The sequence below is a fragment of the Bidens hawaiensis genome, unplaced genomic scaffold (genome assembly GCF_021521415.1).
Source record: "Bidens hawaiensis isolate Kalapana, Puna unplaced genomic scaffold, B.hawaiensis_p1.1 tig00031415_1, whole genome shotgun sequence".
Classification (NCBI taxonomy): Eukaryota; Viridiplantae; Streptophyta; class Magnoliopsida; order Asterales; family Asteraceae; genus Bidens; species Bidens hawaiensis.
In genome coordinates, this window is record NW_027495281.1 from 76454 (window position 1) to 90774 (window position 14321).

Consider the following 14321-nt stretch of genomic DNA (forward strand, 5'->3'; position numbering starts at 1 on the left):
TATTCACAGTGACGGAGCTACATTGTGGTCACTGGGTTCGGCCCTTTTTTGGTTCCATATATGGATTAGCGCTCATTCTTTTTCGACGAGCGAAACCAGTGTCATTTAAAAAAAATATTCGAACCCACTAATTATGAAAGTTATAGTTAAAATATTATTTTAATAAGGAATATTTTTAAAAAAATATAAAAAAACTTTAAAATTTTTAACATACATTATAAATTGACCAGTAATAACTCGTATATAGATTATAAAAAAAAGTTCCAAAATATTCATAGAATTATCGAGTAAACCCAACCTAATTATGCTTCTTAAACACAATACCTAACTGAAAATTTAATAAAAGACCAAAACAATATCTATGCCTCAGTGACCGATAAGTTATCTTTACATCGACCAAAGACCATCGCGACATCGCATTCGCCCGCTCACCACAAGACTTCAACCATCACCTTACCTATCGAACTTCAACCAGACGACAACAACGACCGGCTGACCGACTCTTTCTTTGATTGCTTTAAGCTTTCAAAAGACCCACCCCTTACGACGAATCTTTCTTTTATTTTGCGTAATTAGATTAGTAACAACTATATATGATGCTTGCATTTGTTATATTAAAAATAATTTCTTTTTTAAAGCCGATTGAAGATGTTATGAATCATTTTCAAAACATGAAAATGTGTAAGGAATAATTATAATTCGTAATATATTTTTTTAATTAAATTTGACTTTGTCTTTTAATGAATGTTGACGATGTACATTTCTTATTATAGTGATATTGCAGTTTATTTATCTCATCGAATGACCGACCCGACCTATTTGGGTCCGAAAACTTTGACATAGGAAAAATCGAACACCGAAAATCCCGAGCCCATGGAAAAACTTTTCCACCAATGGCTATTCATTCCGGTTATTGTTGTTGAAACGCTGTGGAACCCAGTGTTTGTGGTGCTTTCATTCGTTGCATTGTTTTGGTTTACACAGGAAGAGACGAATTGGAGACTAAGGATTTGGATCTTTGGTTACTCAATGCATAAGAAGGTAGTAATGTAGTATTTAAGTATGGCCAATCCACCATTTCAAAAAAGTTGAATAGCTAAATTATCGTTTCGCTTATATATTTTAAACTCATAGTAAAAAAGTATTTCCTTATCTTAAGTTAACAAAAACAGAAATATAATTAACCTCTTTTATTTTACAAATTTCCATTCAAACAGAAGAATTCATTGTAAGTTTACGGGAGTTTTTTTTTACCAAATTAAGGTGTGGGAAAAATTTATTTATCAACTAGGTGAAATGAAATTTTTTTACCAAATTAGGTTTTTTAATTGTTTTTATTATTTTTTAATTATCTTTTGCGGGTCCCACAATCTGTCACCTTCTCCAAAAGCCCACCCTCCCCTACCAGAGTCGAGATCGCCGGACTTCCGGTCAGACGTAATCTATTTCGCCGTCGACGGCCATGGCCGTCGTTTTATCTATTCTCCTCCCTCTCGTCGGTTTCCTGGTCAGATTTTAAACATTTCTGAAACAGAAGCTTCGCCATCTGAACTATGAAACCTCTTTGCCGCTCGTCTTCACCATCAATTTTTCCGATGTGATCGGATTTAAAACCACTTTCACCATCTCGCCACCAACGATTTTCCGGTGGTCTGAATCATCATCGCCGCCAAGCACACACCAGGTACCGCTGGCAATGAAAACGATTCTTGCTGGCTTTCTGTTTAACCCCACCACTGCGGCACCGCTGGAGTTTCTAAATCTAACCCCAATTTTGCATCTTGCTTCAAATAATTCATCCGGAGAGAAACCAAGGACATACCATTACCATTTCTTCATAAATGTTCAAACAAATTAAGCAAATTAAAATAGCTGGGAAGATGTGTAAGATGATGAACATTAAATGAGTCCCTACTTTGATAAATACTTTAAAAAAACCCTATTTTGGTAAATAAACTTTTCCCACACCCTAATTTGGTAAAAAAACTCTATAATAAAGTCTAAGTATTTAAAATATAAAATTTGATTATTTTAATTCAAAAATTGTTTATTTACATTTATTACATTTTATTCACATCATATAAGATTTTTTTAGGGTTTATTTACTTAAATATAGAAAAAGTACAGTTTTTTGTGCTTGTAATATGTTAAAATACCTTGAGGGAAATAATTTAAAATATGAAATTTTCCGAACCGGCTATTTTATTTATTTTGTTTTTTTATTTTTAACACCAGTGATTCACCGTTTAACCGGTTCAGTTAAACACGAAACCGGTTATACCGGGTAGGGGTTTCTTGTCTCAAACCGGTTAGTATCCGACCTAATTAGTCGGTCTAATTGGTTATTTGACCGCTAATCACTAACCGGTTTTGAAAATAAACGGTTTTCAACTAACCGGTTAACCGATTTATGCACTCCTTGGTGGCTGTATGCTACAAAAATACGCTTTTAAAGAACGCTCCGGTTGAAATGTTGAATATTTTTGCTGCCCTTTTTGTTCATGATTGGGCCGGCCCATTCATATATAAATTCCTGTATGGCTCTAAGATAACATGATCCCTAATAACCTAAAGCCTATGGTGGGTAGAACATGATCAAGACCAAGGCTGGAATTAATTCTCACGTGATAAACTTAACATGAAATTAACGGGTTTGAGTTTAGCTGAAACGTGCTAGGTAGGCTTCGGGTCAAGATGTGAGCACTTTTAGCTAAACTAGTCATGTCAACAAGTGCATTTTCTGGTTGACCCATCTAACCCGTTTATTTTCACACTTTCTAAAAAAATGTGTTTTATGTATTAACTTACACTATTTGAGGTTTCTATGCCATAATTTAAGAGTTAAAAACAAATTGACATATTTTAAACATAATAGCTTAATATGAACCAAAAAAAAGTACATTTGTAAATTTAAAGTATTAAATTGCAAAATACAATACACATTTTATTTTCACTTTAAACGGTTCGTGTTGTGTCAACTCACTAACACAAAGATGGCCCAATTACCCAAGACCCAATATATGGAATGGTTACTCATAGCCATAACCTTTGGGTCACAAACTAGAACCTTATATGTTGCTTAAGAGCTCTAGACAACCTTTTAATCCACAATTCCATATAACCTCTCTTTTCAATCAAATACCAATATTGTAAAAACAAGGTAAAAAAATTATTTTATCAGTGGGATAAAAAAATTAACATACCGCATCCTCAGTTTGAAGAAAACGTACGGTAGACAAATCCGGGCCATTAGGTCCCATCGGGATCATTCTGCATGCACGTTCATCAGGTTGATCTGCATCATCATTGGACATTTCAAATCTGTATTCAGGCAGGATTTTGATGGCAGCCTCTGATGCGCTTCCCTGTGTATTATACATGGTTGTAAAAATCAGCAAAAAAACAAAATAAACAGAATTAAAAATGATTTTAATCTATTGCACCTCGCTGCCGATGTAACACAAGAAGCCAATAACGCAAGGCAAGCATAAACAACAAGCCATTCCCACTAAAGATAAGGAAAGAAAAGTAACGACGAAAAAAAACACGTCCATAGCCAACCTGCAGTCAGTTTGAAAACAAAGTATGAAGCTGTTTTCTAGACTGTTTATGAAATATTACAAAGCCTTTATATTGGTTCAAGACATACCATAATAGTAGTTGAGCGTTGCCAGGAGAGGAGTAAGAATACAACATCCAAATGAAGCCAATTGGCCACCACACATAAGAGAACACTTTATTAATGGTTTCCCATCTGCATTACAAATAGCGAAACATTACAAATAGGCATCATCACATATGCAATTATAGCAGCTTAAACGATTATTCTTGCCACAAACACATGCCTAATTATGCAGTAACGTTACTAACGTATGTATCATAGATTCATTTCTAATAAAACTTACCTCCCCAAAAATTTCATAACTAAAAGAAGCAAATAGATTTACATGCTTGTACTTATACGGTTATATGTTTGGTTGTATAAACACGACTTTTAACTATTTCAGAAAAATGATTGAACTTATAGACAAACTGCATAATTACAAAATTTTAATCACATTATTATAAGTATAATGTAAAACAGCTCATTACTTATTCTGAAACATCTTCAAACTCAGGTTTTAATTAGTATAATCATCCATAATGTAGTTAGATCTAATACAGATGCAATTCTAATATACCTCTCAGAATTGATTTTTTCTGGTTAAGTCTGCATTATAATTTATAAGCTTAGCAATTTTGTACTCATAGATTCGTTAATTGGCAGAGAGCGGTTTCAAAATAATCACGATAAACAAATCCTCGGGCCTAAACATGATTCAACTTATCGATAAACTTAGAATTATGGAGAATTAATCACATTATTAGTATGTGCAGTTGACCAGTTCATTACTTATTCTGAAACATCTTCAAACTCAGATTTTAATTAGTATAATCATGCATGATATTGTTAGATCCAATGCAGGTTCAAGCTTCAGATGTAATTCTCAACAGAATTATGCATCAGACCGTGTGCTCGGATTGATAAAAGCTCGCAACGAGCCAAGCTCTTTCAAACTTGGGCTCAAATAAAGCTCGTTTAGTTATCGAGCCCGAGCTTATGGGAAGCTCATGTAGGCTCGTCGAGTCTTAACGAGCCTTGTGCGTTCTTAAGTTTTAGCTCTTTTGTAGTCTATGTATTAAGTTAACACTTCACACCCGAGCTTTGGCTCGTTTAAGGTTTTCTCAAAATATATAAAAATAGATAAAAATAATTAAAAAATGTATTAATTTATTAATAAAAATAATAAACGAGCTGAGCCCAAGCTTGAAAAAAACAACTCACGAGCCGAGCTCAAGCTTTAGAAAAAGAACTCAAAACAAGCTGAGTTCGAGCCTAGTTGAGGTCGGGCTCGGCTCTACTCGTTTACACCCCTTCAAACTGCTGAACAACAACCAGATATAATTATGTTTAAGCTTCTCGTATAATTTTCAAATTGAAACTAGTTTATAAACCTATCAATTTCATACTCATAATTTCATTAACAAACACGCAAATAGAAATTTCAAAATAATAACGATACAATAATCCTGAGACCTAATTTAGGAAACCAAAAGCAGCATTCAAAATCAAATTCACCTGATCGGAGTAACTTGATGATATCCATGATTCTCCGAGCTCGAACTACTACTAACCAAACTCAACACCAATTCGACTCTCATTCTCCTCTTCTTATACTCCATCAACAAAATCACCACATTAGCCACACAATGCACCACGTAACCGCAAATCCAAACCCTAAGTCTCACGCACCTCTCTTCCCACGCATACCAAAACAACGTAACAATCGAAAGCACCACAAACGCAAGGTTCCACAGCGTCTCGACAACAACAACCGGAAACGAGTAGCCGAATTCCTCTCGCCAGTCCTCCAACTGCATCGCCACGTTCTGGCGAACTATAATCGACGCTCCACGCCTGCGCGCGAATAGAGCTAGAAGTATGTGGATTATCGGCGAATTCAAAGTTGTGTTTGGCGGAACGGTGAGCTGAGGTTGAGAGAGTAACGGCTCGCCGACCGCGGTGATCTCGGTGATCTCCGGTACCGGAGTTGCAATCTCCGTCATTGTGAAGGCTGTAACAGAATGGTAGCAAGCAAGTATTGATTCTGTTATAAATGTAACCGTTTATTAGCGGGAAAATGGAATAGTTTTGGTTTAGGGAAATTACATAAATGATAAGTTTGACCAATTTTTTTGAAAAACAGACCCTCCAACTTCAGTAGACATTTAAATTGTGCCAGTTAAGATTTGTCATGTACCCCATCGCGGCCAAAAATATGGAATGCGGCCATCCTTAACCGTCACTCTTCTAACTATGAAAATCATGAAAAGTGACTTCAGACCAATCAAAATCTGCCAGTGTCTAAAGCGGGCTAAATTTAGCCTACGTGTCTTAGTCGCCTTGTTGTAGGTAAGCCGACATCTCTTTTTTTAGCCGCTAAAACAGAAGAAGGCGGTTAAAAAAAGAGAAGGTGGCTTAGCCGGCTTCTTTTTTTTAAGCCTACATTGGACTTGTAAGCTAAATATAGCTGGCTTTGGATATGTAGCAGTTTCCGATTGAACCGAGGTCACTTTTCGTCATTTTCAGTGTTGAAAAAGTGGCGGCTAAGGCTTAGCCGACTTCCATATCTTTAGCCGTCTTGGGGTGCATGGGGAAACCTGATTGGCTCAATTTAAATATCTATTGCGTTTAGAGGCTAAATTTTCGCTTGAAAACGATTGAGTCAAACTTGATTATCTATGCAATTTTCCCTTTAGTTTAGCCCCTTAAGGTTTGGTGTTTTGACAATATATGGTGTAATGTTAAAATCACTTCGAAAAAGACATGATGTAATTTCAAATTGTGTTGGTAAATTTTAGCTAGTTATTAGCGTATGAACGATAACACGAAAGAAAAACAAATAATGCATATAAACTCACTAAAAGAATACGAGTAGACCATGAAACACGGATGCGTCTGGTTGGGCGAGGTAATGGTAGTGGTGAGAAATAGCTAACCTGTTAACTAAAACTGAACTGAAACAAAACTAACGGAAAATCTGTTGAAAGCCAAAAAGTGCAGGTATACTTGGAGAAACGGACGCGCCGAGTTGGTCGGGGTAATGGCCGACTCGTTAACCGAAGTTGAACTGAATACAAACAAAAACCAAACTGAATACAGTTTTTTAAAGTTTCGTCTTTTGTGTTGACTTCAAAAGTTCAATCTTAAACCATAGCTGCTGCTGCTACTTTTATATATGTTTTCTTATTAACTTTGAGTTTTAGATATTTTATAGTTGAAAGTCTATACATTATGGAGTTTGAACTATTTGGAAGTCTTGAATTAACGACATTTTTGAGTTTTAGAAAATTTCAATTTTAAAACGATGTACGAAACCAAGCCGAACCAAGCTGCTCAGTATTAAACCGTACCAAGTTTAAGCATAAACATATCGCACGTTTTTTAAAATTCAAACCGTTTGGTTTGGCTCGGTGTCAAACCAAACAAGGTATGAGCAACAGGGGCGGACCCATGTAGTAACGATCGGGGTCTCGGGACACCAATGTTTTTTAAAATTTTTTAGAAGTGATATATTAAAACTTTGAAGAACCCCAGTAGAGTTAATCATTGGATCCCATAATATTATTACTGATTTGGTCTAGTGGAAAGTCCATTTGTTAAGCGTTTGGAATGCCTTAGGTTCGAGCCTTTCCATGCTCTGTTTTTAATCTTTTTATGTTTTTTTTAATATGCTCAATATTTGTTTAGGGGTTTAATAAACTCATTAGTCAAACACTTAGAAATTGAAATAGGCGCATCCCAACATATATCTAAAGAACGTTTTGTCTCAGCCCCCAAAACTCACGCTCCCTGCTAACCATCTCAGATTGTCCGGCCATCCCTCCGCCCCTCTCCGGCCACCCTTCACGCCTCTTGGCTCTCTAATTTTGTCTTAGGTAATTTCAGGGCTAATTAGTTGTTTGATTTTGTGTAATTATATACATATATTGTAATATTTTTTTATCACTTCGGATGAAATCGTATTTTGTTTGTTTTATTTTGATTTGTTTTTTATTATGTTTATCGCCTCGACCCAGCCCGTCCCGAACAACGACCGACCCAAAAAATTTGAACACCGAAAAAAATGAGGCCCCATTGTCAAAAAATCATGGGTCTGTCACTGATGAGTAAGTCTATGTTCAGTTTTGCTCGGTTCGTAAACAACCCTATTGATCAATTGTTATTCATAAAAATTCACATATTAACTATAATAACAAAAGTAAAAATAAATAATCTTTTCACGAATTTGCATGAAGGTGTAACTTTGTTACTAAAAGTCCTTTTATCAAATCTTCTATTTATTTATTTATTTATTTTGAAAATTTGAAAAAGGAAAAAAATAAATTATGCATACTTTGTTGTATAGCTTTGTTTAATTAATTCCCCGTTGAACTTCTTTACTAATCATATTTAATGAGGTGACATGATGATGAATTAGAGGAGGAGTGGGAGGGGAAATATTGTAGAACAACCATTGGCCAAGACATCTCCTAATAAGACAATTTTGGATGTTGAAAAAGAGAAAAGAAAAGGAGAGAAGATATGCTAGAATTTTTGTGGAAGAATCTTCTAGAAGTAGATATGAGATGGAGGGAAGGTGAGGTAGTTTTGGTGGGCCATATCCATGTTGCACTAAAAAACAAAATCTAAAAACCCCCTGAGAGATTATGAGCGGGAGAAAAGAGCATGTGTGAGGATAGTGACGTGGCATGTATATATACAGTTATTTAATTTATAAAACAAAAATATATATTGTAAATGACATGGGGCTATAACTTTTGATATTTTGTAATGTCAATTTAAGTGTGTGTTGATTTTTATTACTTAAATCAGTATTAATTTAAAACATCATCACGTAGGGTCTGAGGAGGATAAAATGTAGACACTCTTATTTTTACTCCGTAGGACTAGAGAGAATGCTTCCGATGAGACTCCTGGCTTGCTAGTAGTTTTGCATCAAGCCTTGAACATAAGACACATAACACTCAACTATCGGCACACCAGCCGATTGATGCATGCACCCTTGTCTTTCGGCTATCAACGCGACCACATGATGCCTGATTAACCTTCCACCTTTTTAACGTTATTTTCACGAGATTATTAAAATAACGTCAAAATTAGTGCAATTTCACTTTTTCCCACCTAAGAGTTCACATATAAATACATTATATCCGCACACCGCAAACATGGCTTATATTAAAACAATATATTGAAAAACAATGATTAGCATATTATTAAAAAAACTTAGACAAAACCATTACACACTTTTGAATATATAACTAGCAAATATATTAAATTCAACATTTGTAGAATACAAGCAAGGCCTAGCCTCTTACTCGTCAATATCAAAAGATATTAAAGTTATTCAACAATACTAAGTGTTATTGGTACCTGGTCACATGACCTCGCTCTTGCTCGCCACTATCAAAAGAAATTAACCTTATTCATCACTATCAAAAGAAATTAATCTTATTCGCTACAATCAAATACAAATAGGATTCTCTCACATAACAACTTTCTTACATTCTCTTACACGCTTGTATACCAAAATTTTTATTTGCCACTATTAAAAACCACTACTCCATTTGTGATTAAAAAGCAAGGGTTAAGTTATTCTACAAAGGGGGACGAAAATGAGAAGGATAAGAAAGATTTCTAACAAGAAAAAACCTCAAAAAAAATAATGAAAATTTAATAAAAAAATCGTAACTCGAAATTTGATAAAAATGCGAAAATGTAAGAACGCAAAAATGTTTCCACCGGCTTCATCGTTCTAGAAAAACCTTGAAAAAGACACAATGTTGAAGAAAAAACATCATTGTGTCTTTTTATTTATCATTGTGTTTTGTGTTTTATTTTCGTCATTGATTGTGTATTTTTTCCTTGACATTGCGTCTTTTTTTCTTGATATTGTGTTATATTACTCAATATTGTGTTATATTTTGCTCGGCATTGTGTAAAATTTTGCGACCTATTGTGTCTTTTTTATTTATCATTGTGTTGTTTGTTTATTTTCGGCATTGTGTCTTTTTTCTCGGCATTATGTCATTTCGGGGTTGTTTTTTTTTTTGGAACGGTAATGACGGGGGACATTTTGGTTTTTTAAATTTTTTCGTTTTTTATTTATATTTTGAGTTATGATTTTTTTTATTATTTTTTGATTTTTTTAAGGGGTTTTTGTGTGCATTTTCGGCATTGCGTATTTTTTCTCGATATTTTATCATTTCGGGATTGTTTTTTTAATGGGAATTACGAGGGAAACATTTTGGTTTTTAAATTTTTTTTGTTTTTTATTTATATTTTAAGTTATGATTTTTTATTATTTTTTTTTAAATTTTTTTAAAAGATTGTTTGTCTGATCACAAGTCCTTTCCAACATTCTCATTTTTAATTCTTATCTCTAAAAAAATTCCTATTTATATCTCACCACCTTCCTTCCTCCCTCCTCGTGTAATACAACCAACAAACCAATAATACAACCAACAAACCAATGGCGGCATGGTTGGCATCCGTACCATACTCGCCGGCGACGATACTCCCACCGATCAACACCACCCAGCCAACCCAAATGCACCGCCTCCACTTTGGAACACCGCCAACGCGGTGGACGCCACCAATGCAGCTGCCGTATACCTCGGTATCGTTCGAGCTCCAGTTCAAGATCCAGAAAATCAAAACCCTCAACAACAACACCAAGTTCGACAGCCTGAAGACCCCCAACCCCAGCTTCAAAGCCTGAAGACCCCCAACCCCAGCTTCCACCGCCTGAAAACCCCCAACCCCAGCTTCCACAGCCTGAAAACCCTCAACCCCAGGTTCCTCCTGCACCACCCATTGTGAATGGGAATCGACAAGTTGTTCAGGTAGTTGAAGTGGCTGCGGCTGAAATCGTGGTGGAGATTGCGCCGCCACCGGGACCGGAGATTCATCATCAATCTCCGTCCTCGTCCGCGGCGGCGTCCGCAGGATCTTCATCATCCGTTGGCAACCTCCGAGATCTGGATGACTGAGCTTCGTTTAGTTGTTTTAAGATTTTCAAAAGTTTGATAAAGAAATGTATTGTTCTTTGGTTATATCATAGTTTGTTTTAGTCTATTGAATATGAATGAGTTTCTGGTTGTTTGAATGCTGCCACTAACGGGTGTGAATAGGGGTGTTCTTTCGGTTCGTTTTTCGGGTTTCGGGTTCTTTGGGTCATGTTCTTCGGGTTTCAAAGTATTAAATCTTAACCCGAAACCCAGCCGAAATCTCTCATGGGCTTTTCGGGTTAAGATTTAATTGGATTGACAAAAAATGGGAAACTTTCATATTGTTTGTAAGATGATGAATAAAAGGAATTGGATTGACAGAACTTAATTTGTGAAGTTATGTTCACCTTGACATTTACCTTGGTGTTCCTGTTAAAATTATGGGTCCTGGTTGTTATCCCCGGTCACTCTTATATTGCTGTTTGAGGCGCTCGATTGTTTGTCTTTGGAACAATTGTTACATGAACTAATTCTCCAGTTTTTGTAATTTTATATGTTGTTCGGTTCAGTATGTAGTTCACTTGCTTGATCATCCTTGTTGATTACTGGATAACAATCGTATTGAATATTAAAAACCTAGAACATGAGATCCAGGTGTACTGTTGGTCTTTTGGTTGATTGTGCGAAGCGACATGGAAAGGCCAGACGTGTATAACACCTATTGTAGTTGTGCTGTCTGGAACCTGGATTTAAGAGAGTAAGTGGCCAGATTTATAATGTAATATTTCATTCATTTAAGTCATATTTTGCATTTTGATAAACCTAGTGGTTGGTATTTTAGTTTAGTAATGAAGTTTGCTTATTGTTTATACAAAGTATTATCAATCATTGTGCTTCTGGTGAAATTATAGTTTTGTTAGTGATTATTTTGAAATGTGTTGCAGCGTGATAACCTGTTTACGCATATTCGTGTAGTAGAAGTTTTGCCACTTATTTTTAATGTGTGTTTCTTACTTCCATTCTTTCAGTTTTATGATTCAGTTCAGCATGTAAGTTTTATTGAACATACTAGTATATTGAGAGGCAGAATTAGTGATTTTGAAGGAAATTTTACAGGGACATGAAATTCCAATAGTTCATTAAGGTATATGCTGTTCCTTTGAAGCCCTCTTTTTTGATTTCATAACCACTGCATCCAATAATTTTCATCAGAACCTATTAATATGGTAATTAAGGGAAATAAAGGGGCTTAATTAGACCGGGCTTTTATTTCAAGTTATAACATGTACCTAGGTTATAAAAATGTCATTATGAGTTTTGAATATGAGCTATGCTTACATATAGTGCTGTCTTAAAAAGATTGTTGTTAGGAAAAAACACGTCTTGTGTGAAAGAAAGTTACTGTCAAAATAAATAGGCATATGTTTTTAATTAAGTGACTTGGATGTTAATCATACCTTCAAGTTTATTTCTGTAATAGGTTTATTTCTGTAACAAAAGGTAATGCACATCTCATAAGTCATATGCTAATTTTATATCTGGTCTTACTTGTAACAAGTTCTTTTTTTAATTAATCTCCTGGATGTTATTAGGAGACAACAATAGTTATGGAGATTACATGCTATTGTGCAAAGATTTGATCATATAACTTATTGATTTGGTTCATAGTTGTCATTTTCAGTTCACTATGATATTGAGGTATGGTTATTACATCAGCATTGATGATATGGAAAGGACTGATGTGTATAACAGGAACTGAAGCACCTCTTGTAGTTGTGCTATCTGGAACCTGGATTTAAGAGAGTAAGTGAACAGTTTTATTTTTATAGCATAATCCGTTGAAGTAACAGTTTTCATTTTCATACAACTGAGGCGTTGATATTGTACTTTAATTATCAAGTTTGCTTAGTGTATATACAATATATGAACAATCTTTGTGCACATATGCTTCTAATGAAATTATGGTTTTGTTAGTGACCATTTTGAAATATGTTGCAGGGTGGTTGTCTGTTTATGCATATGAGCAAGGACCCCGTTCGTTGAAAAGAAATTTTGTCATTCATTATCAATGTGAGTTTTTTAATTCCCTTCGTTCTTTCAGTTTTTTGTTCAATTCAGTATGTAAGTTATTGAAGTACGGGTGTTCAAAAAGCCCTCGGCTCGCTCGAAAAAGACTCGATTTGAAGCCGAGCCGAGCCGGCTCGTTTTGTAATTGAGTCGAGCTCGAGCCTGGGGTGGCTTGGCTCGCTCGTGGCTCGGCTCGATAGCTCGTTTTATATATGAATTATAGTTAATATTCCGTTTAATTTAATAGTTAAGAATAACAATCTTATATACATGGCCAGATGACATTGACTTTCTAGTTTCCAATTCCAAATTTTACTTTCCACAACAATGTTATAAATCCCTCTTAGTCTTATATTACCACCAATTAAACTTTTAAACCCTAAATCCCTTATACAACGCACGGAGTCTCCTACGTAGCACAGGCGCACACGGCAAACCAAATCATGTTTGCTAGTCGAGCCATGAGCTGGCTCGAGTTTTGTACGAGCCGAGCTCGAGCTGAGTGTCACAGCTCGTTTAATAAAATCAAGCCGAGACGAGCTGGCTCCTGTTGAGTTCGAGTTGGACGTGGCTCGGCTCGGCTCGGCTCATTTACAGCCCTATATTGAAGATATTAATATTTTGAAAGGCAAGATCAATGCTTTTAAAGAACATTTTACTGTTGACACTTGGTATTTTTGAGTTTTCTGATGTATTATTTATGCTCAATTTTGTTTAAAAACAGGGACATGAAACTCCAATAGTTCATAGAGTGATTACGGTATATCCTCTTTCTTTAAACCCTCACTTTTGATTTTATAGCCGGTGCTTCCAGTAATTTTCTTCAAAAGTTGATAATTAGGCACTGGGTTATACAACGTCATTATAAGTTTTAAAATTGTGCTATGGTTTACGTATAGTGCTGTCTTTGAAAGATCGCTGTTAAAAAAAACAAGTCATGTGTGGAAGAAAGTTATTGTCAAAATATATAGGCATCTTTTAAAAGTCATATTATTTTTAATTGAGTGACCTGGGATGTTAATCATACTTCCATTTTATTTTTGTAATAGGCTCATGAGCAACAAAATACTGGAGAAATTGAGGTCCTTACGAAAGGTAATGCACATTTCTTATGCTAATTTTATGTATGGTTTTGTTTTACATTTTATGTATTTAGACACCTTCAAAAGGTATGTTTAACAAGTTTTTTCAAATAATCTCCTGGATGTTATTAGGAGACAACAACAGTTATGGAGATGGCATGCTCTTGTATGCCCAAGGTCATATGTGGTTGAAACAGCATCATATAACCGGGAAGGCGATTGGGTAAGCTAATTATCTCTTATATTTAAAATTTTATTGGAACTTATTGACTAGAAGTCAAAGTTAGTCAACTTATATTATTATTTTCTTTGCACAGATTTTTGCCCTATATTGGTTTGGTCACGATTATACTGACGATATAGCGCTGTCTTCGATTCTAAGTAAATGTTTATTATTTTATTGCAAGTTAATATTATGGTGACCAAAAATTACTTCAAGTAATATACCAGTAAGTTGATTTATTTTAAATGATCAACAAAGTGGTTATATTGATAAGTTTCCCTTGTAGATCAAGGTCATACCAAATTCAAAGTGTCTTACACATAGGAGATATGCGCTTGTACCGTATAAGCGTTTACTGCCAAATGTTATACTTATAGGTTCTGTTGTGTGTGGTACAG

At 35.1% G+C, this 14321-nt stretch overlaps 2 protein-coding genes and 1 pseudogene across 2 annotated transcripts in view; 2 read left to right on the forward strand and 1 right to left on the reverse strand.

The window, feature by feature from the left end:
• Positions 1-873: 873 nt before the first annotated feature.
• LOC143582035 (E3 ubiquitin protein ligase RIE1-like) overlaps positions 874-14321 on the forward strand; it is a 54286-nt gene continuing 40838 nt past the window's right edge. The window contains exon 1 of the mRNA XM_077064690.1: positions 874-933. Coding sequence (XP_076920805.1) covers positions 874-933 — 60 coding nt within the window. The remainder of the gene's footprint in view (positions 934-14321) is intronic.
• LOC143582040 (E3 ubiquitin protein ligase RIE1-like) lies at positions 3061-5607 on the reverse strand. The gene is made up of 5 exons (XM_077064693.1): positions 5120-5607; positions 3650-3754; positions 3444-3561; positions 3204-3365; positions 3061-3126 (listed from the first exon to the last, which is right to left on the reverse strand). Exons 1-5 carry the CDS (start codon positions 5605-5607, stop codon positions 3061-3063), a joined length of 939 nt encoding a protein of 312 aa, XP_076920808.1.
• Positions 12252-14063, forward strand: LOC143582031 (uncharacterized; annotated as a pseudogene).